At 43.4% G+C, this 26,714-nt stretch overlaps 1 protein-coding gene across 3 annotated transcripts; it reads left to right on the top strand.

The window, feature by feature from the left end:
• Positions 1–26,618, top strand: CMTR1 (cap methyltransferase 1). Of its 3 annotated transcripts, none has more exons than XM_058020306.1 (24): positions 1–105; positions 2,003–2,146; positions 5,393–5,535; positions 6,267–6,425; positions 6,864–6,956; positions 7,703–7,774; positions 9,056–9,150; positions 9,254–9,326; positions 9,524–9,722; positions 12,210–12,328; positions 12,585–12,681; positions 13,805–13,937; positions 14,874–15,053; positions 15,461–15,517; positions 16,476–16,533; positions 17,188–17,256; positions 17,417–17,548; positions 18,046–18,168; positions 18,871–18,962; positions 19,568–19,636; positions 21,061–21,108; positions 21,681–21,793; positions 22,331–22,439; positions 24,158–26,618. In XM_058020306.1, exons 2-24 carry the CDS (start codon positions 2,017–2,019, stop codon positions 24,288–24,290), a joined length of 2,496 nt encoding a protein of 831 aa, XP_057876289.1. In that variant the 5' UTR covers positions 1–105; positions 2,003–2,016; the 3' UTR covers positions 24,291–26,618. The 3 variants fall into 3 exon arrangements, with proteins under 3 accessions (XP_057876289.1, XP_057876291.1, XP_057876290.1); XM_058020308.1 differs by lacking the exon at positions 1–105 and adding an exon at positions 141–159; XM_058020307.1 differs by lacking the exon at positions 1–105 and adding an exon at positions 260–323.
• The last annotated feature ends 96 nt before the right edge of the window (positions 26,619–26,714 follow it).

The following is a 26,714-nucleotide window of genomic DNA, read 5'->3' as shown; positions in this document are numbered from 1 at the left end:
GGGGAAACGAAAGCGGCGGCAGCGGCCTCGCGTCCTGCCTCACCGCGCCTCGGGAGCCCGAGCCCTTCGCAGCCGGAGCCCTTCGGAGCCTGCCGCGCTTTCGCCGTGAGTGCCGCCCGCTCCAGCGCGGCGCTGTCCGCCGACCCCGGTCGTGTGCGGGTCAGCGCGGGGCGCGGCCGCGGCGGCTCCCGCGGTCTCCCCGCTGCCCGCGCTCCGCCGGCGGGGGGGTCTCGGCTCGGCCTGTGGGACCGGGGCTGCACGGCGGGCGGGGTGACGGCCCTGAGGGGCAGGGAAGGCAGTGGAGCTGGTGAAGGGTTCGGAGGGTAAGGACTGTGCGGATCGGCTGAGGGAGCTGGGGGTGTTTAGCCTGGAGAAAATGAGGCTCAGGAGAGACCTTATCGCTCTTTGCAACCCCCGGAAGGAGAGTGTGGCCGGGGGGGTTCGCCCCTTCTCCAGGCAACCAGGACAAGAGGACACAGCCTCAGGCTGCACCAGGGGAGGTTTAGGCTGGACATCAGGAGGGATTTCTCCACAGAAGATGTGATTAGACCTTGGAGTGGGCAGCCCAGGGAGGTGGTGGAGTCACCATCCCTCGAGATGTTCAAGGAAAAACTGGACGTGGCACTTACGGCCATTGTCTGGTTCCCACTCGTGGGTTGGGGTCCATGACCTCAGAGGTCTTTTCCAACCTAAACGATTCTGTGGAGGCCGGTGGGGCGGTGCAAGGGGGCTGTGGGGCATGGCTGGGGATGTGGAGGGGCTTTCTCTCGCACCTGCGGGGCTCCTGAGGGACCGGGTGTCCCTAACTTGTGCCTAATTTTGCATGGTTTGAAATTTGTCGGGAAGACAGGTGTGCTGAGGGACCCTTAGTGGGGTTTGGAGGGTGGGGGTCTCGATAGGGAGCTGGCAGAAGTGAGCTGAGAGTGTTGGCCTCTCATTTGGCTCTCTCAGAAGAAATATAAAATGGCTGGTTTGTTAGAGATAAACAAGGGTAAAAAACAAAACCTTCAATTGAGGCAAGAGCAGATAATGGTGAGCTGTCATTAAAAGAACTTCTGGTGGAAGGGAGAAGATTTCTTAGCCATAGTGCAGTGAGGTTGTGGGATCATTTTGTAGTCAGAGTTGTGGGGGTAAAAAAAGGATTTGGCCTTAAGCTGTTTGTGGAAATAAGTTTGATAACTAAAGGTTTGAATTGGTGACCTGGGGCATCTTTTATAGCCCAACAATCCTATGTACAATAATAAACACTAATCAAGGTACAGTTTAATTTTTTTTTCAGTTGCAAGGAGGTTTTAGCATTTTTGCCTTTACACTTTTCCCTTTTCTTGCTTGTTGTCTTCTGCAAACCTGCCAAGCTGGCTTCTATTAACCCCATCTTAAGCATTAGACCTTTCTCTGAGTTCACACAAAATTTATCAGCCACATCCAGAAGCTGGATATTTTGCCAGTGATTCCTGGTGAAAAACACAACTTCACACACAACTTGAGCATGCATATTTAATCAAGTTCTTTTATAAAAGTTGTGCAGAAAAGTTCCTTTATTAATTAAGATTTGCAGAGGTGAGGTCAGAGTTGTTTGGAGTCTTGTGAGAAATTGGTTCCACCTTGCATAATCTCTGTTAGATGGATCTGACATTTTTTCAGTGTGTTTGGATAAAATGACTCTTTGATTCAGTAATGAGCTGCCATATATTTAAGTTTATAACTTTAATAACTGTCTACATCTGGGTTGACTTCATCTACGTGCATTTGGGGATACGTAGGTTGTAGAAGTGATTTAAAATTCATCAGTTATAGGGGAATTTCCATATCAGTTTCCCATTTGATTAGTTAGACTAGATGTTTACAAAGGTGAGTTCAAAAGAAGCTAACACTTTTACCTGAAGACATTTAAGTTGAAAAGCCTAATACTGAAGAGCATAAAATGATCTATGCCACCATGCTGCTGTGCATTACAGAAAGTTATGCTTAATGTTTGCCAAGTGTGATCTTCTTCTTTTAGCATTTCAGGAAAACATGAAGAGAAGGACAGAACCCGAATTTAGCAGCCCCCAAAATAAGCAGAAGAAGAGGATAGAAGACTTGGGATTAACCCTCAGTTCTACTTCAGATGATGAAAATCAATTCAGTAATCATACCACTCAAGGTAAGGTTGGAGATCGGGAATGTGCTGCTTCAGGGGATGTAAATAATAACCAGGAATTGAACCTACATCTCCTCAATCCTAAATCCTGATTGATAGCCTGAACTTCAAGGGTATACTCTCTCTTTAGGAAAAAGGCTACATTATTTCTTTTCACAACCTTGGATTGGTGTGAATTCTCTTAGGCTTTTTAAAAATCTTATGTAAACCTTTTAATCTGGGAATTGTGTGAATTCAGACGTAGAAAACTGGATTTGGATCATGACGTGCATGATCCAAGGCTCTAAACATTCTTGTCATATTGATCTTTTCAGTCTCAGCAGTTATTTCTGGTTTGGAAACTCAGTACTCAGGCATTGTGGGTGTTACACCATAAAGAAGCATCATGATTTTGTTTAAAAAGGAAGAAAGAAACCAGTAGTCTTACCACATTTCTGCAGATGGGAGAAAGTGAGATGAATACAATGGAGCCAGTTGGTTGGGGCTTCTACTTTGTAGGACCATCTCTTATGCTGGCTCAGTGTGATTTTCCCAGGGGACAGAGTTGTGAGAGCTCACAGGTATTTCTTTTCAGAAAGATCTCTTGCAGAGTTAACTCATTGCCTACTTTTTCTTGGAGTGTGCTGTCTCACCTGGAGCTGGGATGTGACCCCCACAATTGGTGTCGCTGTTGTGGGACACTAAGCTCTCCCAAGGTGGTACTTCAGGTTGCCTCACTGTGTGCCTGCTATGTCAGAGCCTTGGGATTTCTCATGGTCATGAAGTGTTCAAGTGCCTGAACACATAAAGAAGCCTTCCCTTGTGAGAATGGAAGGGGTGTGTGTGGAAGATGAGGGGGTTGGTGTGGGAGTAGCTGTAGTTGCAGGATATATATAGTGTGTGCACCTGTCTGAGGAGGCCAGAGGTGCAGCATGTAAGAGCTGGGGTAGGGAATGTTCTGTGCACTCAGGCCTGAGCTAAAAAATTCAAACTGATGTTGTTTTCATTTTTTCCCCCCCTTTTGATTATTGAGTTCATACATGAATCAAAATAGGCTTTAAGCCTTAGTGTTTAAGAAACAAATTATACAGTTCAGCAACAATATTATGGGTTCAGTTAATTGTTTACTATTCTATTACACCCATTGTGGTTTCTAATGAAAGAAGGGAGCTTGGGGAAAGAAGTGATTTAAGATATGCTAAGCCATGCTCAGCTGAGCATGGCTTAGCATATCTTAAAAACAGAAAGAGTTGTAAAGTGACTCCATTGTAACTTATGCAGTAGGTAATTGTGTTTAAGGCACTTTGAGTGTCTAGCAAATAAGACAGGTAGCAGTTAGCAAAAAGTTAAAAAGCAGGTAGCAAAGTTAACTGAAGCTGTGTACTGAAGAAGCAGAAAGCAGTAACTGACCCTAAAGCAAAAATCCTTTGTGAGTGTGTTCTTAGGTAAAAGCTCTGTGAAAGAAACAGGAATATATCTTGTGATAGATATTTGAAAATTGAGATGGGTACAGAATGTTGCAAACACAGGTTGAATCAGAGCCTTCCTTTTTGGAGCTGGAAGCCTCAAATGTTCATACTGTAAAACTCTAATGTAGTAGTTATGTGGGGACACAAGTCCTGAATCTTAAAAACTGATTGCTCAGCAACAAGCACTGCGGACACATCGAAAGGGTTTTAACTACAGTTATATATTTTACAGTAGTGTCTTTCATTTTTGCTTCACTTTCTTGTAATGGCCTTTTTTTGCTCATTTTCAGTTGTGTCCTGTTACTTCACTGATGCTCAGTTTTCCAGAACAGGAAAATACAGAGATCTGTGAGTTGAGAGAGAAATAGCCTGTGCTTTGTCTTAAATTAGACAAATCTAAGAAAATTTCAATCCTTCTTTTTAAGTATTTTAATATCTTTTGGGGTTTTTCAACACTTCTGTGGAACTAAATTATTCCTTCTTAAGAGAAAAACAGAAAAAGATCAACTCTGCTAACAATCTTCTGTGTTTTATGTCAGGAGAACTTTTGTAGTTCAACTTCCCCTATTTGTACAAACCAGCACAAAATTATTTCTAGCACTTGGCAAACAAGGGAGCTCAAGAGGCTGAGGGCTAACACAGAGCAAGGCTTTGCCTGCTGTGAATTGCTGCTCCTGTAGTCTGTATGAATTAGCTGTAGTAAGAAACTTGTGCCACTGCTTCATCCTCATAGTGATATTACCCCAGGAAAACCAGAAGGACTCATTGGATTGTAGGGCCTCCCTGGGCACCCAGCTGGTACAGAGCAGGCTGAGACAAATGAGACTGCCGGGATTCCTGCCCAGATCCCATTTACATCCTGCCTGGAGCGAGTACATTTGGGCATTTCCCAGCTGGAGAGTAGCAGTCAGGACTTTACAGCTCATACAGGCCTAGGTTCTTGTCAGTAGATCCCAAGGTGGAACTGGGCACAGACAGAGCTTCTTTATTTGTGCCCATGAAGGTTCTGGTGCATCAGTTTCTGGTGAGGAAGGTTTATTTTGAGTGCTTGCTATGTGTGTTGATATTACCTTGACTGAACCATTGACTTAAGTTCTTCCTCAAACCTCTCTCATGGTATTTTAAAAAAGATTGGTGTCCTCTGACCTCATCTTTCTTTTAAGTTTGTATGTATCTGTAAAGTCTAGAGGTGAAAAACTCTCTCACTTGCTGTAGTGAACTTGGGAATCCTTACTAGTTAACTGAAGTATCATAAATGTAGCTTTCTCTTCTTTCTGCAGTATTGGCCATTTGGTAGATGCCTGTGTACTTGATATGAGTTTCTGGCTGAGTTAGGGATGAATTTGCACTTGTAGTTATGGATATGTAAGAAAATTCAAAATGTTTCATCAGGATGTCATTGTCACTATTCTCACGAGAGAATCCCTGTGGCCCTTCTCAGCTCCTCAGGATCATAGCAAAGGTCAGGCACACCACAGTACTATTGTGGTCGTGCTGTGGCTGCTCTGCTGTGTGATGGGGCTTGCCCAGCCCTCTGTGGGGCCTGGAATCCATGGGGTCAGAGAAGCTGTGTGCTTCCCTGAGGCAACAGGAAAGATAACCAAGTGTTGGTTGCACAGGGTGTGTTATATTGCACCTGTAATTCATTATATTAATTCCTGTAATACATTTGAGATACTGAAGTGTCCTCTGTATGTGTTCAGAGGATTTAATGAGTCTCACTATATTCTAATGTGATTACTGAGATATCTTTCTTCCATTTTATTTTTATTTTCATTCTCACTTTTTTGTTTGTTTTCAGAATCTTCCAGTAGCACCAGTGGCTCTGACAGTGAGGGTGATGAAAAAAGACCAGTCTTCAGCAATGAGTTCAAACAAGACTCTCTTGTGGAGGGTACTTCATCTCGCTACTCAATGTATAACAGTGTCTCCCAAAAGCTGATGGTAGGTCAAAATAGTTTTGGACCAAACTATTAAGAGCTGATGAGAGCAAAGTGAAAAGATCAGTTTGTTATAAAAAATACTTTGATTCTGATCCATTTTGTAGCAGGGTTCTCTGTCTTTTATTTCCTTACTGTTTTGTACATACATGAAATTGACTGCATCCCCATGTTTTGTTATTGTTCTCTTATTGCTAAAATTTACTGAGAGAAAACCTGAAAAACTAGCAGATAATGAACATAGTTCTTTTAACCTAAGAGATGTGTATGTGTTTCAGGTGCAATGTCTTGCACTCCTCCTCTGAGTTTTATGTGAAGTTTTAACTGGTATTTGAAATGCATCTGAATGCATGTTCACAACAAAGAATATCATCACAACATGAATTTCTTTCTATACCAATGTCTTTTTTTATGAACCATTCATGCTTACTGAAGCCTGTGATGAATGGCTCCAGGCTCCTCACTACTTTTCTCTCTGAGCAAGCTCTTCCCGCATTACTGAGCCTTTTGCTGTCATTTCAAACATCATTCTTCAGATCTAGTTTTTTTGTATCCTGCCTCAGTGAAGTGAACTCACTCAAAAGTCCTGAAAGCTGCAATTGAGATTAAAAATGCTCAGTGCCTTCGAGTCACTTCAGGGCGATGTGCCATTTTCTGCACTACTCTTTGACCTCAGCAGCAGCACAGAAACTCGAGTCCACTTTTCTCAGAGTGCTCCCTTTGCTCCCTTTTTAGGCCAAGATGGGCTTCCGGGAAGGAGAAGGTCTGGGAAAATATGGCCAAGGCAGGAAAGATATTGTTGAGGCCTCCAATCAGAAGGGAAGGAGAGGCTTTGGCCTGACCCTCAAAGGATTTGATGGGGAGCTCAATGTTGATTGGCAGGATGAGCCAGAGGTAAGTACTTTCTGTTTTAAGCCATTTCTCATGTTGTGTTCAGCAAAAACTGGGTGAAAGAATGTGTAAACTGTGGTTTTTCTTGGCAGCTGTCTCTTTTCCAGTGTCTCTAAACTGTACTTTGAGTACTAGACTTCTGTTCTGCCTTGAGTAACGGACTCTAATAAAGGGGAATGTGGTGAGGGGTTTGTTTTTTTTTTTTTTTTTTTTTTTTTTTGTGGTGGAGGTGTTTGAGGTTGTTTTTTATTTTAAAAATAAATAAGACATGTTTTAGTCCAGGAGGAAAAAACTCTACAGTTTTCTACACCATGACTTGGTGCTGAAGTCATGGCATAACCCCTTATGCTAGCATTGGGAGGCAAACTTTTGGGGAGCAATTAGTTTTTATATTTTTCTCGTAAAAACATCTTTGGCTCTTCCCATGACTTGTGTTTGCAGCCTAGTGCCTATGAGAAGGTGGACTGGTGCCCTGAATGTACCACAGAGATCCCAGATGCTCAGGAGCTGAAGGAGTGGATGACTGTGGGGAAGGTAATTTTGTATGTCTTGGTACTTACCAGCCTAAGATAAAGCAGGATACTCAGCCTGGGCCAGTTGCCCTGTCAAATAGCTGTAGAATAGCATGAACTCTGAACAACCTCTTGAGGTTGCTAGTTTAGCTTCCTACCTAAAGCAGATCCAGCTAGATCTGATCAGGTTGCTCAAGGCCTTGTTTAATGGAATTTTGAGTATTTTCAGGGATGGAAGCTTTACAGCCTGTTTGGGCATCTATTCAGTGTTTGACAACCCGATGGACAAAAGAAAATTTACATATGGCTAATTAGCATTTTTTTAATGTGGCTTTTGTCCATTGTTTCTTGTCTTGTCACTGTACATCTCTAGGAGCCTAGGTCAATCTTTTCTGCCTCCTGTTAGGGACTTGTCCCATTGTTGGGTACAGCAATAGGATCTCCCTTTCTGCGTTCTGAACAAACTGTTCTCAGCTTTTTCTCATATACCAGGTGTTTTTTGACCCTTGTCATTTTGCTGGCCCTTTTGCTGCTTTTGTTCCAGTGTGTCCATTCTTATACTGGGGAGTGCTTAAACTGGATATAGTATTTCATATGTGATCTCAAGATGCCTAACATGGGAGAAAATTCCTCAGCCTAATTGCCACACTGCTGCTGATACAGCCTAGTGTGTGATTGGCAGCCTTCATGCATTATTGGTACATGCTGCATTCTGAAATGACAATAGCATGCTTGCTAATTGCTCCCTGTGCTCTTGTCCTGTTGCAGAGGAAGTTGATGATTGAAGATGAAACAGAGTTCTGTAATGAAGAGCTTTTACATAGTGTCCTGCAGTGCAAGGTGAGCCCCCTTTTTAGAGAGGAACTGAAGTTTTGGGGAAGCAAGTGAAATAAATAATTAAAGAGGATTGAGTAGTTAGGTAATTGACAAGAGCTCAGAATGCCCTCTGTCACTTCGATGTCACTGGGATGACCTAGCATCCTTTTTTATTTTACTATCTGTTCAGCAGCCTGTTTTGAATCTCAGCCTTCTGAGAGATTTTCTTGCTATAACTCCAGCTGGCAGCTAAGTCCCCTGCAGCTGCTCACCCATTCTCCCACCAGCAGGACTGGGGAGAGCATGGGAAGGGTAAAAGTGAAGAAAAGTCATAGGTTTAGACAAAGGCAATTTAATAAGTAAAGCAAAAGCCACTCAATGGAAGGAAAGCAAAACAAGGAATTAATTCAAGGAATTAATTCACTGCTTGCCATGGGCAAGGTGATCAGCCGTCTATCTTCAGGAGAGCAGGGCTCCATCAGATGCAAGGCTTACTTGGGAAGACAAAACCCTAACTCTCAATGTCCTTGGCTTCCTCCTTCTTCCCCCAGCCTTATATAGTGAGCATTATAGGGTATGGTATGGAATATCTGTTTGGGCAGTTGGGGTCACCTGTTCCAGCTATGTCCCCTCCAAACTCCAGAAGAATGCATTCCCCACCTACTTGCTGGCAGGGTGGTATGAGGATCAGAAAAGGACTTAATGATGTTCAAACGCTGCTCAGAAGTAACAAAAACATCTCTATGTTATCAACACTGTTACCATCACAAATCCAAAATGTATCTCAATACTAGCTAATATGAAACTACTACTATGAAACAAATTAACTCTACCCCAGGCAAAACCAGCTCGGAGAGGACAGAAAGCAGTCACCCGCCCTTAGGCCGACGGAAGGGCTAAAGTCTTGACTAAACTAAGGAAATGAGTTCCCCTTCTTTTCTTGTCTGTTCAGTCTTTCCTCCTAGATTTTATCATGCCCTTGTATACAGCAATAGAGTGTGTGTTTATATATGTGGAAGAAATACTTGAGGCTGGGACTGCTTTTGAGGTGGCTAACCATGTTATCAGGCTCTGGAGCTATCAGTACAGAATTTGTCAGTGTTATTAAATTTGCTTAAGAGCTGAGGTGGCTTAGAAGAAGAGCAAATATCATCATGAGACAGAAAACCATTTTGTATTGGTGAACCAAATCCTACATGGAGTTTGCTGTCTAAGGAGAGAGAAGCAAGAAATAAGACATGCTGATGCCTACCTATCCCTCCAGCCAGTGCCAGGTCCAGATGAGCTTTGTTTCTGTTTGTGCAGAGTGTATTTGATGAGCTGGATGGAGAAGAAATGCGTCGAGCCCGAACAAGGTCTAACCCCTATGAGATGATCCGTGGAGCTTTCTTCCTGAACAGGTTTGTAGAATGTGTGGTACTGCAGTCCCTTCCCATGTAGGTCCATTTGCAGCTGAGGGAGCCAAGGATGAAACTTATCAAGGCCCTATTTATGTGTTCACAGGGCTGCGATGAAGATGGCAAATATGGACCATGTTTTTGACTACATGTTTACAAACCCTAAGGACAGCCAAGGGGTGAGTTCCTCTAACTTTCAAACAGCAGTGCTTTCTCAGAAAATGTGGAAGGTGGGAAGAAAGGAGAATCTTTAGGATACTAGCTGGGAAAACAGGTCCTTGAAAGATTCCTCTGAGCAGTGTAGTTTATGATGTATGTGGTTTGACTGATGGGAGCTGTTACAGGTCAGAAGAATTTCCTCAGTTTCCTTTTGCAGGTGCCTTTGATAAAGGAGTATGATGCAGAGCTGCTCTACTTTGCTGATGTGTGTGCTGGTCCCGGAGGCTTCTCTGAATATGTCTTGTGGAGGCGCAAGTGGCATGCGAAAGGATTTGGCATGACCTTGAAAGGACCAAATGATTTTAAACTGGAGGATTTCTATTCTGCTTCCAGTGAGCTCTTTGAGCCTTATTATGGTATGTAGTGCACCCATGAGTGTTACCTGATGTTTTTGCTCATGCTGCAGCCTCTGTATTAGTGGCAGGACTGGTATCGATACCAGCAGGGGGATCTAGGAGAAGCCTAGGGAACCATTTTGCAAGGTAGAAGGGGGCTGTCATGGGAGAAAAGGCTTGAGGTTGGTGAGCTTGCATGTCAAGAAATTTTTCTGAGAAGTAATTTTCATTTTTTCAAAATCATTTGCATTTCTTACCAGTCTGACCTGGGAATATGTTTCATTGTAGCAATTGATATTTGAGTTCTTTGCTTATCTGAACATTATAGAGTGCTTAAAGATTGCTTGACAATGTTCATCTCACATCACTGATCTCAGCCTGAAACAGTGAATGAGATGACTTGTCATAGAATCATAGAATTGTGTGGGTTGAAAGGGACCTAAAATCATCTAGCACCAACCCCCCTGCTGTGAACAGGGACACCTTCCAAGGGACCAGATTGCTCAAATCATGGTCCAAGCTGGCCATGAACAGAGACTGGGCATCCACAGCTTTTCTGGGCAATGTGTCCCAGTGACTCATCACTCTGAGTAAAGAATTTCTTGTTAATGTCTATTTTAAACGTGCCCTATTTCAGTTTGAAGCCATTATGCATTATTCTATCACTATATGCCCTGATAAAAAGTCCCTTCCCATCTTTACTGTAGCCCACTTTAGATACTGAAGGATGCTTGGACTTCCTAGAGCCTTCTTTTCTCTTCTCTAGGCTAAACTGCCTCAGTGTTCTCCATCTATCCTTATGGGAGAGGTGCTCCAGCCTCCTGATGTGCCCAAAGATCTATTAGCAGAGCCAGTTAGACACCTCATTTACCCAACTGTCAGCATGTTTCTGTATCAGACCTTCCTAGCTGTGCTCTCATAATTGATTGTGGGCTCTTAGTAAAGATAAATAAAACAGATTTGGGCTAGCGGCTGTATCTGAATCACTGTGACTAAATGAGCTGCTTAACCCAAGGAGGTTTGTTATTTTAACATGTTTTACCTAGCATTGAGAAAGACTGAACAGGTGTACACAGACAATTGCTGCATCTCATCTCATGCATTGTAACTAGTTAATATTGATGATGTGTTTGAGCCCTCTGTCTGCCTTGCCTTTAGGACTAGAAGGGGAAATCCAAGGATTGCTAGTATTTGTGCTTCTTATTTCAGACTATTAAAGAAACTGGAAGGTGACTGTCATGTAGAGCAGGGAGTTTGCTTTTCTGTTGTTGTGCCTTGTGTGGATTTTTTTTTCTCTCCACCACTTACTCATGTTGGCTGCCACTCTTACACCTGACTATGAGCTCTTAGTGAATGGTTAGTAGCACTTAAGGATTAGATCTTAGTTGAAGTGAAGGTTCATGGCAAGGGCAGCAAAGCAGATAAACACCTTGGCTGCAGTGTTTGGATCTTCATAGTTCACAGCAAACTGGTGTTATGGAGAGGAGGACATACCTGGAGAAATTAATAGCCCAATGATTTTGATTAATTTTCTTGATCCCTTTCTGTTATGCTATAAAGTCCAGTGAGGTGTGTACAGACTAATGGGAAGGAAGTAGCCTGGCATGCTATTTCTGTTGTGAAGAATGGTAAAAAAATTCCAGTGTCACTTCAGTTACTGACAGGATGGTTGTGAGGAGTTTGGTTATCAAAACCATATCATGCATCCTGATCTCTTCTCCTTTCTAGTCCTCCAGCTGAGGTAATAGAATCTGTAGTTGTAGAAGATTTACAGGGTCTAATACTAAATAGAAGTTCAGAGTTACTTGAGGCACAACTGGTAAGCTCTGGAATGCACCTTAGCTCAGCTTTCTAAAACAGCAGCTGGGGGACAATGTAGCTCTTTTAAAAGAGCCACAGAGGAAAACTGTATGAGTATTTGTGCACAAATCCTACGTCTCTTTCCCTACTCCCTTTGTAAACTTGTTCACAGTTTTTTGGGGGGCGTTTGCTTTTTTAAAGCTCAAATTACACTGTGCTTGAAAATAGGCTATTATGTTTCTTTGGAATGATTAGAATTCTTAGTAGAAGGTTGCAAATGCACAAATGCACAATATAAAGAATTTTGCCTTGTCTGTAATAACATGTTTTTAACAGGTGAACTGTGCAGTGCAGTTGGACCTTATCTTTTCATTAGGTTCAGCTATGTGCCACTCCTGCTTGGATGAGAATATTATGTTGTCATATAGTCTTCATTTGTCTTGTGCTGAGGCTAACGTACAACTCATCATTTGAGCATGGTTATTGTATGGTCTTGTTTCAGCCCCCCAGCCACTCAATCTGAATAATTTTTCTGAATTAAAAAGCATCTTTGGTGGTGAACAAGGGACTTTGTAATGTTTATTCCACCTATCAAGGTCTATTCAATTTCTGACTAAATGTTGATTGAATACAATAGATCATCTGCACATACTGATCTTTTATTTGTTCTTGCAAATGTATTATTGATTGTCTCCTTTTTTTCTTTAGGAGAGGGTGGGATTGATGGAGACGGAGACATCACTCGATCAGAGAACATTACTGCTTTCCAGAATTTTGTTTTGGACAATACTGATCACAAGGGAGTGCATTTCTTAATGGCTGATGGGGTTGGTTTATTTCTTTTTCTTCTTGCACTAAAAAAAGCCTGACAAAACCGACACCTTTGTCTGCATGCAATAGGGTGTTTGACATGTGTAGCTACAATTATGAAATTGTACAAGCCTTGCCATTAAAATTTCTAGTGCTGATTCTTCTACTTTAAACAAACAGAAATGATCATGATTCTATTATTTAGTTCCTCAGAATCCTTTGCTTGACCAACAGATTTGTGGAGATACTAATCATATGCCATGCACTTTGCAGGGTTTCTCAGTGGAGGGCCAGGAGAATCTGCAAGAAATCCTGAGCAAGCAGCTCATGCTTTGCCAGTTCCTCACAGCACTGTCCATTGTCCGGACAGGTATGTTCTGTCCATTAACCTTCCTCCTTCTCTGAGGTGTCTATGGCACTGGGGAACGTTGCTGTACAATTTTTATTAGTGCCTTGAAGTCTGCTCTGCCATGAGTTGCACAGAATTGAATGTGTATGCATAAGTCCTGAGATGGTTGTCACAAAGCTAAGAGATGTGGCGAGAAAAATAAGCTAATCTGTTGTGATAACTGGGCAGTCTACCTGAGATTTATGGCACTAGCTGGACCAACTTCCTCAATATCCCAGCTGATTGGAGCTGAGTGGTGTTTATCCAGTTCTTTCTTTCCTCTATCTTTTCTCCTTTAAATCTGTCATCTGTGGGATAAGAACTAATGATGCCTTACCCTGTCTTAGTGCACCTCATTGTTAGTAAATGATGGACTTTACACTGTGTCTCCTTCCGATGGGTCCTGTCTTCCACTGAGTTTAGTTAGCCTTTGGCACTGATATAGAAGACAATTTGTAACAAAATGATAATTTGTATCTTATGCCCTATGTTTTGAGGAACCCGAGGCAATGATCTACTAAGGAGTAGTCTCAAATGTGATGTGATAAAAGGGGCAGCTTTCTTTAAGTCTTTCCTACATGGGTAGATGATAGTTCTGTAAAAATGATTATAGTGCTGCCTGCTTTTTGCTTGGGGAAATTGGGAATCTTGTTTGAAGGAGAGGGGCAACACAGACTCTTTTCTCTCTAGATGGCAAGTTGTTCTGTTCAGGTAACATCTATTAGTCTTTTCCTCTAGTCAGAGGTTCCTTGTTGCATATATCAGGGCTCCTCTTCCCTGGAGGCTTTGGCATGGCATACTGCCAGGCTGTAGGGCACAGTCTGGGCCTGGAAGGGAAGGATGGGGGGCAGATAGGAGGTTTGCTTGTGAGACAGCCTGCGTACCAATTAGATTCTTGCCAAGGGAATGCTTTTCTCTCTTTGCTGCAGACACATAGGGAAGATGTTTCATGAAGTCTTGCTGGCCCACTTCATAACTGTGTTCTGGATGCTGTTTAATTGCACAAAAAATCTGTTTCTAGTTCTGCAGAAGGATTGAGGTGCTCAGTATCTCCTTATTTCCTTATTATCTCCTGGCATCAATGTACTTCCTCTTTTTTTTACAGGAGGACATTTTGTCTGCAAAACCTTTGACCTGTTTACTCCATTCAGTGTGGGTCTTGTTTATCTGCTGTATTGCTGCTTTGAGAGAATTTGCATCTTTAAACCTGTGACAAGCCGCCCTGCTAACTCGGAGAGGTGAGATGCTTGAGCATGAGGGCCTACTAAAGAGAGCAATCCTCTAAATACAGTGATAGATGGATTTGGGTAAGCTTAGTGGAGGCTTTGTGACCTGCCTCAATTAGCAGGTGTCTTGGAGGAGGAAACATTTTAGCTGTTTGGTAAATTATAGACAAGGTAGAGATGATGTTTGCCAAATTACTGTTATGGGAAGGAAGCTATGGAACTGGGTATGTAACAGATCTTGTTTTGCATGAAACAACTATGGTTTCATGAAGCCAGAGGATATATGAGAGGTTGGACATGAGCTGGCACTGCGTGCTCACAGCCCAGAAAGCCAGTTGTATCCTGGGTTGCTTCCAAAGCAGCATGGCCAGCAGGATTAGGAAAGGGACTGTGTCCTGCTACTCTGCTCTGGTGAGACCCATCCTGCAGTGCTGCATCCAGCTCTGGGGTCCCCAGCACAAGGAAGGGTATGGACCTGTTGGAGCAAGTCCAGAGGAGGAAAACCAACATGATTTCAACAATGGAGCGCATTTCCTATGAGGAAAGACTGAGAATTGGGATTGTTCAGCCTGGAAAAGAGAAGGCTTAGGGGTGGCCTAACTGGGGCCTTCCAGTACTTGAAGGTATTGGATGATCTTTAAGATCCCTTCCAACCCAAACCATTCTATGATTCTGTGATATTATCTGTGTTTTCATTGTATCTGTCAATTTTAGCAGAATTGATTTACTACTTGGGGGAGATATGTGGGGGGTTTTCATAGGGTTGCATTTCCTTGTCTTTCCAGAGCTTAGAAAATGTACGATGACTCAGTGATAGGTCAGTTTGCATCTTCCTAAGGATATTCAGGAGGAAAGAGTTCCTGGGGTTTGGGAAGCTCCCCTTTAAATGAGAGTGTGGCAGAAAAGTTGGCTGTGTGAAGGAACTGATGTCTGTGCCTTGCTGTGCAGGTACGTGGTGTGCAAAGGCCTGAAGTCAGGCATTGAGGATGTGCGGGATTACCTGTTCACAGTAAACATCAGACTCAACCAGCTGCGCAATTCCGACGTGGATGTGAATCTTATCGTCCCGCTGAACGTGATCAAAGACAACCAGGACTTCTACAATTACGTTGTCCAATCCAATGAAAAGTGAGTTACTGTGGGTGATGAAGGCTGCTGGCTGTAGGCAGATTAATTTAGCGTGGCTTTCCTGTGTAACTTCCTACACTCATGGAAGTACTTGTTGATGCTGCCACACTGCTCTGCTTTTGTTCCCTGAGAGGCTGAGCAGAGCAGGGGTCCCTGTGCAGACAGAAATTCTGTATTGCTGTTAGTGACTGTTTGGCCTCAGAGAACTGTGTAGAAAAGAAAATACTGCCTAATTTGTTCCACTGATCTTCCTGTCAGTTTGAATCATGTTGGCTAAGATCCCTCATTGCTCTGTGAATCAGACTGGCTTCCCCCTGTTGTCCCAGCACTCTTTCTTGTTTTGAACAGTAGAACAATGTTGGTGGTGATTAATTTGCTCCCTGACTAAAACTTTTATTCTCTTTTAGCCACTGCAAAGTTCAGATAAAGGCACTAGCCAAAATCCGTGCCTTTGTTCAAGACACGTGAGTATATTCCTCTGCCTTTTGGTGAAGATTGAATTAACCTACTATTAATGAATTGTTTTGCCCTTATTAAATAAGTTATTGATTTGAGTTGATACTTGTCTTGGCCTTTGGAGCCAGGAAAGTGAAAAGTGCTTTTAGGTAGCTCAGTTTGTGTCTCCACCTGAGTTATTTGCAGAGATGTGTGGGTGGCTGGAGGAGTCCTGAAAACTGATGGTCTATTATCACCCTTGTCGAGAAGGCTTCCATGCATTGGATGATTTCCAGTTACCATAAGTGAGCTTGCTTCTTACCAGGAATGTAAGCAGAAGAGTAACTTGCAGCTGGTATTTTCAATTCAACAGTGACCATCCAAGTTGAGTGTGGGTCATAGCTGTTCATCTTTCCAGGGGCAATTCAAAACATCTATGTTACAGACCTGGAATTACCTAAAGTTTGATGTTAATTGCTTGCATAAAAATAAAGCCATTGCAATGTTTCCCTGCTATGGCTTTTCTGCTCAGGTGTTTCCAGACATAATATGGGGTAGAAAGTTGAGAGAATATGGTAGTTAGAAATTGTCTTAGAGCTGATTCTACCTTGAAACTGTAATTTGTATGGCCTTCAGCAGGTTTGCACTGTTATTCTTAAGCAGGTCTGTGTACCCAGCTCTTGGAGATTAGCATAAGTTTGTACAAATACATAACTTAGTGAAAATATTTATACCCAGTGGTACTTTCATGGAATGAAGGGATGGCTGATAGTCAGTAGTGCAAACCATGAAACAAAGCTAAACACAGGAACTGGAGGGTGGGGAGGGAAGGCAGCAGCCTCTTTCATACAACCCTTTGTGGAGCAGTTCATGTTTGTTGTTGTCAAGCCAGATGCTGAAAGTTCCAGATTTTATAAGGCTGGGATATAAAATGCTGCAAGATGAAGGAGGCTTCACCATCTTTAACAGTTTGCTGTCTTTCTTTAGAACGCTGGTTGAGCCACGGCAGGCTGAAATCCGAAAGGAGTGTCTCCAGCTATGGGGGGTAAGTAAGGGGTCAAGCATGCAAATTATGAAGGTGTCCTTGCTACAGTGAAACAAGAGTGGAGCTGCAGTAAAGATAGGACTTTCTAGACAGAGGTTCAATATCTTGTCTTGTGGGAAAGTCAGAAAGCGTTTCAAGCTGTTGTGTAATCAAACAGGATGTCCCTGATTTATTGTGTATGGCTTAACTGAGCAGGCTTCTTTGCAGTTGAGAATATTTCATTGTACACAGGGTGAACTTAGCACCTAGATCCCAAGCAGCAGAGCTTTCTAAAAGGTCTCATTTTATGAGTCTGCAGTTTCTGTTTCCTAAGCTTTTGACTGCAGTGAGGCCATAGATATGGCAGTTAGTTTCACAGGCTGATGGTGTGTCTTTGATGAAAGGATATTTCATCAAAACATGCATGACATCAAAGGTTTAGACGAAATCTTTCTGGAGCTGCTGGTTGGTTTCTGTGAGATGTGGCATGCCTACATTAAATTTGCAAAACATGTGAGACATTTTATTTGCCACATGACATCTCTTCTTCATCTTGAATCCCAAGAGCAGGAGTTTCAGGGGCAGACTGTCCTGTCATATATTGAAACCAGAAATGTTCCTTTCAATGTGCCAGAGAATTAGCACCCAGTATCAATTGTTTGAATTTGTTTTCAGATTCCTGATCAGGCTCGTGTTGCTCCTTCATCTTCAGATCCCAAGTCCAAGTTCTTTGAGCTGATTCAGGTGAGAGCTTGCCTAGAATCCTTTCATACAAATATAACTTTTTTTTCATATTGGAATTAAGAGATGAAGAAGCTAGTCCTGGATTATTGCTTCATGTAGAAGTTATGTTTACCTGCGTGTTGATGTGTCTATCTTGCCTTTTCCATATTTTGCTCTTTAGGGCACAGACATTGATACCTTCAGTTACAAACCCACTCCTCTGAATTCCAGCACACTGGAAAAAATTCGCCAAGTGTTAGATTACCGGTGTATGGTGTCTGGAAGTGAGCAGAAGTTCCTCTTGGGGTTAGGGGTAAGTGCTAAGAACAGTCTGGGAGTCTTGCTGATTAATTTCAATGCTACTATTCTGCCTTGCAGTTTCATCCCATCTTTTTCTGCCCCTAAAGGCCTAAAAGAATCTCATCAGCAGTACCCGAGACTGCTAGTTATTTATGTTTCTTTCTCCTGATGTCACTGCCTTTCACACTAATTAACCCTTTTTCTATAATCTCAGCCTACACAGAGACCTGCACTCCTGCTAGTGTCTCTAATTATCTTCACTGTCCTTTTAAAGGTGTTCTATTTCTGGTTCTTTGTGTGGGTGTGAAAAGTCACTGGTAGATTAGAATTGGTGTTTTTGTTCCTTTGCTGTAGAGGTTAAGATTCTTCCTTAAAACTTATGACAAAGAAACTGCCTGTGACAGCTTAGGACAAAAAGATTCTCTGAGGGTTGCTCTGCAGTTAGAGGTCTCTTCTCCACCCCTGCCCTCGGGAAGCCTTGGCTGAATCTGACTCAGTCTTTATGTACAGAAATCACAGATCTACACCTGGGGTGGTCGCCAGTCAGACCGCTGGACAAAGCTGGATTTGAAAACTGAGCTGCCACGAGATACTCTTCTCTCTGTGGAGATTGTTCATGAGCTGAAAGGAGAGGTAGGAACCTACTCTCTCTTACCATTTTGCTACAAAGAGCAGTTTCACTTAATCTCTGTACGATGCTGCAGAATAAATGTTCCATCTGTGCCGGGTACAAGGTGGGCTTTTTTTGTATAAGATCTTTAGAGTAACTATTTTGGATTAAGTTCTTTCTGTCCAGTCCTAGAAATATGAGCCTTCAACATTGTTTTGAAAACACTCTGGACCTACCTGATGTGTTGCTGTTCTAAGTGGAGCTGCACATGACACTGCCACCATGACTTCATGTATCTGTGGGTCTGTGGGTACATAACCGCTCAGTAGTGACTGCAGGCTACGGGGAGAAGATCCTCGGGGTATATTTACAGTGTAAAGTGAAAAATCCCAGGTGCCTGGGAAGTTTCCCTGTCCTCTTGCACCTCAGGCAAGGATACTGTAGAGTACTGGGCTTTGTGATACCTGATAAGGCACAGATAGCTGGTGATGGCAGCTGTGGTCCTGCCCTCTCTCCCTCCCCTAAGACAGAACTGGGTATTTGAGATGCACCAGTTCTTGGAGGATGCCATGTTCCTGTATAACGGGCAGCAGGGAATTTGTGTGCTTCTAATACCTGGAAAGGTGCCTTCTTGCTAGAAGAGATGTCCTGTCAAAAAACAGGCTATAAATCAAAGCTGAAATATCAACAGTGTGAATAATCAATCTCTGTATTGCTGTCCTTAGGGGAAAGCCCAGAGAAAAATCAGTGCCATCCACATCCTTGATGTCTTGGTGCTGAATGGCAATGATGTTCGAACGCAGCATTTCAACCAGAGGTATGTAGGTTCTGGAGAAGCTTTTTTCTATACATGTGTAGGAGTGACTGGGAAACAGTGTTCAGACAAAAAGCAGAATGCTGAGCATGGGGAGACAAGTGCATTCAGCTGAAACACTGCTATAAAGATGAACTGGGAATGAAGCTGCTCTGAACTGAAGTACATACAGGCTTTTCCAACTGTATCTTCTCTGTGTATGAGGGCAGCTCTAGTTCTTTCTTAGCTTAGGGTAAGCCAGGCATGGCTAGGGTAAACTGACCATTCTGGGAATATGAATGACCCGAGAGAGAAGGAGCAAACCACTCTGTTTCCTTCCTCAGGGACATAATGTCTCTGCTAATCCTGCTAGCCTGATAAATATACCAGTGTTCAACAGCATGAGGACTAAGAGAGTAAGCTATGGAGACTCATTTGTAATGGATAATAGGCAGTATCACTGGGCACTGAATTGGGAGGGTGGAGTGAAAAGAAATCTTACCAGACCCATTTGCCTAGCAGTATGCATGTCCTGAGTTGTCAAATCACTTACTCTGTTGAAGCTGTTCCCTCCCTGCTGTGCCAAAGGCCCCATTAACTTGCTGGGTTCTGTTTCCATGTTCATTCAGGATTCGGCTGGCAGAGAAGTTTGTCAAAGCTGTTTCCAAACCCAGCCGGCCGGACATGAACCCCATCCGGTGAGTGACACCTCCTTCCCTCAGCCTCGCCTGCCTTGGTGTCAGTGTGTGGAGGACATGAAGGGGTGTTAAGTTTCAGGCTGAAATTCATAGTTCTGGTATGTTCTTTGGAGAGAGGCTAAAAGCTTTTAGTACATTTAAGGTAAATATTGTTAATGGAGAAGTTGTGCCCTTCTTTCACATGTCACCTTTCATCATAGGTGGATTGGCTGGTGTTGATTCCAAATGTGTGTGATGGTAGGTCTAGTACCCAGTGAGCTTAATCATTGCAAAGAATTCTCTCCTTGTCTGCCCTGAAGGGTCAGCAGCAGTACACTGATGCTGACTGTTAGTAAATGCAGGACTGACCAGCATCTCTGAGGGCAAGGCTTTTGTTACAACCCCCAGGAAAGTTCCTGACAAAGGGTTTCAGCTTTGGTTGTCTCCTGGCCTTCTATTTCATTAATTCTACTGCAGTGTAGCATAAGAGCACCACTGTGAAGGCATCAGTTACGTATTATGGACAAAACAGCTTCTCATTCACAAGCTGAAGTGCAGCAATATCAGGAAAAAATCTGCAGAAAGGGAAAGAGGATCTTCTCCTTAATGGCTTAATGAAAGGTAACAAGTGGAATCTCTGCCTAATAACAAATGGACAATTGTAATAATTGGAGGGACCCAAAATGCTGGGGAAGGCTGAAGGTGAAGTGAGGAAGAGAGCTGGGGAAATGGATTGTAGAGGGGTCATTTGCTGCTTTTGTGGAAAGGTGTTAAAGTGTTCCTGCTGTACTCTTTTGAAGCCTGATGCTTGTAGCAGTATGTGAGAAATGAGTGGTTGGGGTGTCCAATCAGAGGCAGTGCTTTTTTAACTTATTGTTTTTCTGTATCTCAAAACAACAAAATCAGTTTGATGTAATGACAGAATGAGGACTCAAAACAATCTTTACTGATTAAAAAAAAAAAGCTCTTTTTACCTCAGTCAGGGTAATTAACAAGTGTGTTGTACCTCTGAGGATAGTAATGGTGAAGATCAGATTGTTAATTTTACTGTGAGACCAACATGTTGAAGCCAGAACATGCCTGGGACTGAGCTTGGTCAATTTATCTGATGGGAAAACAAAAGCACCTGACTTTCACTGTTTTCACTTTTCTGTATAGTCAACCTGAGGTAAAAATGTACAGTTGCCTTAGCAGCAAGGACATTTATCTGCTGCTTACAGCAATCCAGCCATGGGCATGCAGGTGTCAGGTTTTCTCAAGCCAGGAAAAACTAGGCACTGAAGCATAAAGATAGAGGAGATAAAGAAGGGTAAAGCTCAGTTGAGCCTGACTACCTCATGCTATATAAAACCAACAATTTGTCTGCTACCTGTAGCTGGGCAGAAAAAAAAAAAAAAGCACAGTTTAAACTTTTTTGAAATAATGTTTTTGTCTTGTCTTCCCAGAGTGAAGGAAGTATACAGATTGGAAGAAATGGACAAGATTTTTGTGAGGTAAGCATTTGGTGCAAATAAAATGTCAGGGCCCACTGAGGTTATCAGTCATTGTGCAGAGCAATGGGAGAGAATGTTCTGATCTGTGCTAGTGGGGTCATGCAGAAAGAGCTGTTAGAGCTCGTGGTGGCTGCTGTTCCTGAGATGCTGCTCACTCAGAGCATCATTCTAATGCCATAGATGTGGCCAATGCACTTCATAACAGTTGGAGTAGCAACAGTGCCTGAGTTTGGGTGCAGAAGTATCAATGACTTCTCAGTGGCCTGAAAGGTCAAGAATTCACACTTGAAATAGGAACCCTATTTGGATTAATTATGGTAGCTTATCACAGATTTTTCACCACAGCACTCAATTGGCAGCCTGATATAGACAGGTCTGACTGGTTTCTCTTGTCCTGGATGGAAAGGCAAAAACTCCAATTTTTCAGCGTGTGATGATTTTGATCCTGTCCTGTGCAGTGCTGTCAGTTCTCACTGTGACACTCTGGGGAAGGGGATGCAGGTGGTACCAGGTGTGTAGAAGCACAGTAAAGGAAGGAACACTCTCTATCACTGCCTTCTCTCAACGTTTAGGTTAGAGATGAAAGTCATCAAGAGTTCAGGAGGAATGCCCCGGCTGTCCTACACCGGCCGAGATGATCGGCATTTTGTGCCCACAGGACTCTACATCGTACGGACTATGAACGGTAGGAAAGAGAGTCCCCACTCCCTCTCAGCTTTTCTTTGTCTCTCCAAGTAAAAAGTACTGACCAGGCTTGCTCATCTTGTAACTTGGTAAAAAATGAATGGCAATATTCGAATGGCTAGAGATTAAGTGTTTGCATGTAATGGGGGTAGCTTGGATTTGGGTGAGGTTTAGGGTATTATATGTAAGTTTTTGTGTTGTGGGTTGATTAGCTATCATGGGGGTAATTCCATTTTTTTTACATGACTGACTACTTTCTTTTTTAATGAGATCACAATTTTTCATCAAGATGTTTTCCAGAGTAATAGGAAGTGGAAATACCCTGTTTCAAATGTCAGCTTCTAAATGGAGGGAGATGGGGTTTTTTTTTGTGAATAGAGAACAGCTTGGGAAGCAGGTTGTCTTGGGAGAAGGAAGGAAAAAGGAGTAATGGAAGGATCACAGTTACTCTTATAGATTCCTCCTCCCTGCTTTTACTGTATGTCTATTTCTTCTGTGATTTTTTTTTTCCCTCTGATCCCTGTAACCCCTCTGCTAGATCCCTGGACAATGGCATACAGCAAAAACTTCAAGAAGAAATTCTTCTTCAACAAAATGACCAATGTAGCAACATACAACCTCCTTCCTGAAGCCATTGCACCCTTTCAGTGAGTATGAGCCAGAGCTGAGGCTATGGATGAGTATGTGTCTGCCAGTGTGTGTGTGTGCCTGGGTGTTTGGGAGGGAGCACTGCAGGGCTGTGTCCTTGCAGTCGTTTGCAGTGCAAGTGTAGCTGATCACCAGAAGGGTGTGCTGCAGGAGCTGGCACCTTGTCAGGCTGTCAGGAAACTGCTGATGTGGAATCATGGATTTTGCAATTAATGGCTATGAATAGCGAACATGTCACAACTTCGTTCCTCTGTCTGCATCAGACTACAAGTTACTGAACCTCCTGCATGCAGGGAAGTAGAAATTGAGCCCAGCAACTGTAGTTTGCTGCATCTCTGTATTTAACATGTTTGGTTGGAAGTTGCTAATTTAAAAGCAAATCCCAGCTCATTTAGCCCAGGCTCTGAATAACCTGTGGGAAGCTGGGAGCTTTTTTAAAGAGAGTGAGAGAGTAAAACAGTAGCTCCTTGGGAAAGGATGGAGTGGCCTGCCATTGGATAGTTATTAACATTGTGGCTGCTGAAAACCATCCCTATCTACTGAGTACTAGGCTGAGGGCATTACCCAAGTACAGCAAATGCTGAGTCTGGTGCCTCAGGGCTCCTGGGTAGAGATGTTCTGCACTACTACCATTACTCAAGACTGTGCCTCTGAGTAAGAACTTGATATGAAATAGCACTCCTGATTTTCTCACTTTGAACCTCCTTACTGTCTTAGAGCAGTGCTTTCAAGAATCCTTAAGCCTTTCTTCATGTGGTGAATGGCAGAACAGGCTTAAAAGGAGAGGCACATGATGCTTTTTCCCTCAGTGTGTCGGGGTGGGGTTAGTTCTGCCTATGTACTCTGAAATAGGCTAGCATGAATCTACAGGAATGGCGGAGGAGGTGGAGGGAGTGCTTGTGTGGGACTCCAGAAGGGATGTGTTGTGGTTAGTGAGTACTAATATGTCTATAATTAGCCACTGACATGTGCTCTTGTCGCTGTGCTGGTACTGCTTTGTTAGAACAGAAGCATTAAATAAGCTATGAATATTAAGTGTCAGTAATTGTACAAAACTAAAGGCTGCTGTGTTGGCAGTAATTAGCAGCTCTGATTTCATTATGGCTGGGACTGTGTTGATGCAGTGAGGGAGGGCTGTGCTTGATGGATGGAGTGGGAGATGGCATTGTAGGACCAGAACTCTCAGCAGCAAAGCAGGGCTCAGTTATTTCACATGAGGGGAAGGAGGGAATGATCCTAGCTGCTTTTGTGCCATGGGAAGTGCTGTTTGTTTGCAAAGCTACATAGGACAGCTGTTACTGATTATGGTAGGTATGTGGTGAGGGATTAGGTTGCTGCTCCTGGCAGACTTTCTAAATTCTTCATTAAGGTCTTTCCATTGCCTGCAATGACAGTTTCATCCTCTGAGAAACTTTAGGGGGAGGTAGGGTTTTCCCCTAGTGACCTGACTCCTTCCAGCAAATACTGAACTGAATTTGAGTGAAGCTAGAATTAACAAGTTTGTTTCCATGGAAATCTCTTAGGCTTGGCTGTTGCTGTACTTTGAGGGCTGTAGAGTTTGTAAGGTGAATGAATAAATGCACTGGTCTTTTCTAAGGCACCTGCTCTGAGTATTCCTGTGTGGCTCTCATAGCAAGGGCAGCTGTCTCTCACTGGGATGGAAGTGTTCCCTTTCCCTTCCCTGCCAAACTAACCTTGCTCTCCTCTCTGCCCACAGTGTCTGCCATTACAGCCGCCTCTTCTGGGAATGGGGGGAAGGTGTCAAAGTGCACGACTCTCAGAAAAGACAAGATCCAGAGAAGCTATCAAAGGAGACTGTTCTGTCTTTCATCCAAGCACACTACCCCTAACCCTGCTCTCCTGAGGGTGCAGGGAGGGGCTGAGCCCAGCTTGGATTCTTCAGGGACTGATGGGACTGGGAAGGCTCCACAACTTCTATCCTGATATTCTCCAGAGCTGATTTCCTGGAGATGGTGGAACCAGGGGATGGTATGCAGAAGGCACAGGATGAGGCTTTGCCCTGGTAGTGTATATAAGAGTATAGCCCAGGTAGCACCTGCTGCCAGAGTACCCAAGGTAACTCCTGGAGCCGAGGCCTAATGTCCTTTTGTCCTGACCTACTGCATGCATGAGGCCAAGGGGCTGGCAGCTTTCTGTGCTCCTATTGAAATATTCAGCAAGGTTTGTGGAGCTCTGTGTGTGCCAGAACTCCCCAGGCTTCTGCTTCTCTTGCAGTGTGGGAAGGAGCAGAGATGTTTTGATGGCAGAGCTGGGCAACAGCACATTGAAGAGGCCCTGCATTGCTCCTGGCAGCTCTCTCCTTGGCCTTGTCAAAGGCTACACTATCCAGTGGAAGGTGTTAAGTCTTTGGTGAGCTGTGAGCAAAAGTTATATATTCTTGTCAGTGTCTCCAATGCTTCTGTTTATCAAGGCACTCAGCTAGCCACTGGCAATTCTTATGTGATGGTTCCCTGTTGGAAAAAGGCCAATGCAGGTGATGAGTACAGTTCCTGGCATAGATCTGATGTGCTCACACTTCTGCAAGCTGCTGTGACAAGGATTTCCCGTCTCCAGGTTAGTGACTGATGCCAAGCCAGCAGCCTGGGGCTAATTTGTGAAAATGTACCATGGTTGGTGTATGTGCTTCATGGTACTTCTGAGACCAAGGTGCTTTGGTTCTTGGTACTTAACATTATTACCTAAACCTTCAGCGAGGAAAGTGGATGTGGGAGGGAAGACATAGAAAAGCTAGGATGCTGAAGTCCCTGGAAGAAATGATGGGAATGTCCAACTCAGTTAAAAAGACCCAGGGCTTCAGTAGAAAGATATTTCAACTTTAACCATGTAGGTTAATAAGAAGCAATTCCTGTCCCGACTGTACCCACTGGAAAGGTAACCAGACTTTCCTTTTAAAATACCAGACTGGCTTTGAAATCCTCTGTATCCTATTTGACTCTGGAACTGCATCTGAGATGAAGGCACAGAGCCAGGAAACTCCTCTCAGTATGGCATTTGTGTCAAGACTTCTCCATGCACTTCTGTGCCAGGCTCAAAATTGGCTTCTGTTGCATGTTTTACCTTCATTTCTGGTTTCTGTGGCACTTTGCCAAGTCTTCCACATAAATCAGAAGATAACACATAGTTGAATGCTTTGGGATAAACAGCAAGATAGTCCAATTTTTGTTTTGTTTTGTTTGTTCTTGGCTTGTTTTTAAACACTGATTGGCAGTAGGGAGAAAAGTGATTTAGGGGTTTATCTGAACTGTGCCTTAAGGAAAGCTATAGTTCTATAGCATCTATAGTGTTGTTTAGACTGTCTTTTTCTCCACATCCATATGAATGATTTGAACAAACCTGTGCAGCAAGACATAGAAACCTTGACTTAGACACAGGTCTGTCAAAGCAGTTGAAGGACTGCAGGCTGTTGGTGCATCCTCTTGGCTGATCTGTAGACCCTCTCTGCTCTCAAACATTGGTAAAACATGTATGAAAGAAATGGTGGCTCTTCCCCCTAAACAAGAGGTGTGTCATTAGTAGCTTTGTCTTGGCAAAGGCACTTCCATGAGGGATGGGGAGGAATCTCTCCCAGTGGGCAATAAAGTACCTCAACCTCTGGTGTCCCGCCCTGTGTACAGTTGGCTTTTTAAACCAACCAGCAATTTGAGTTCCAAGGACCTCTGGGGACTGCCTTGAGGCTGTTCCAGTGCCAGCAATGCATGCTGCTCCCTCTGCCAGGCTCCTTTGCAGTGTTGTGTCAGCTCAGAGCTTTGACTCCTGGGGGCTGGCAGACAGAAGAGTGACTAGGAAGTAAACCAGGATCAGTGTAGGCCTTGGAGGGTACAAAAAAACTTGCTCAGTCTGCAGGCTAGCTTTTATGAATAGATGCTTTGTTTATTCAGTCGTCGCTAGTTGCTTATTTTAATTTGCTTTTATTTTTATTTTTGATGCACTGAACCTTGATTCTGAATCTCCCTTCAAGAAGGCAGGCATGAGCCACCAAGCTACTTGCTTCCCTGCTGAGGGATTGTGTTGGGAAGGGCGGGTGAGGAAGGTCTTGCTGAAGGGAGTGTTTATGTATGTTAATTGCACAATGTATTGTTATTAGGCTTTGTATCATTTTGTGTTGACTTCTGTGCTTTCATGTTCTATTACCAATACAGCTCCTTTAGTTCTCAGCAGTCCTTCTTTCCTTTGCTTCCCACACAATTTGGGCCAGCAGTGCCTGTCAGTGTGGCAGCTGAGAAATGTCAGCAGAGTTAAATATTCAAGGCAGT

This window comes from Melospiza georgiana, chromosome 3 (assembly GCF_028018845.1).
Source record: "Melospiza georgiana isolate bMelGeo1 chromosome 3, bMelGeo1.pri, whole genome shotgun sequence".
NCBI lineage: Eukaryota > Metazoa > Chordata > Aves > Passeriformes > Passerellidae > Melospiza > Melospiza georgiana.
Note: the sequence above shows the minus strand (reverse complement) of the source record. Positions and strands in the feature narration are given on the sequence as shown.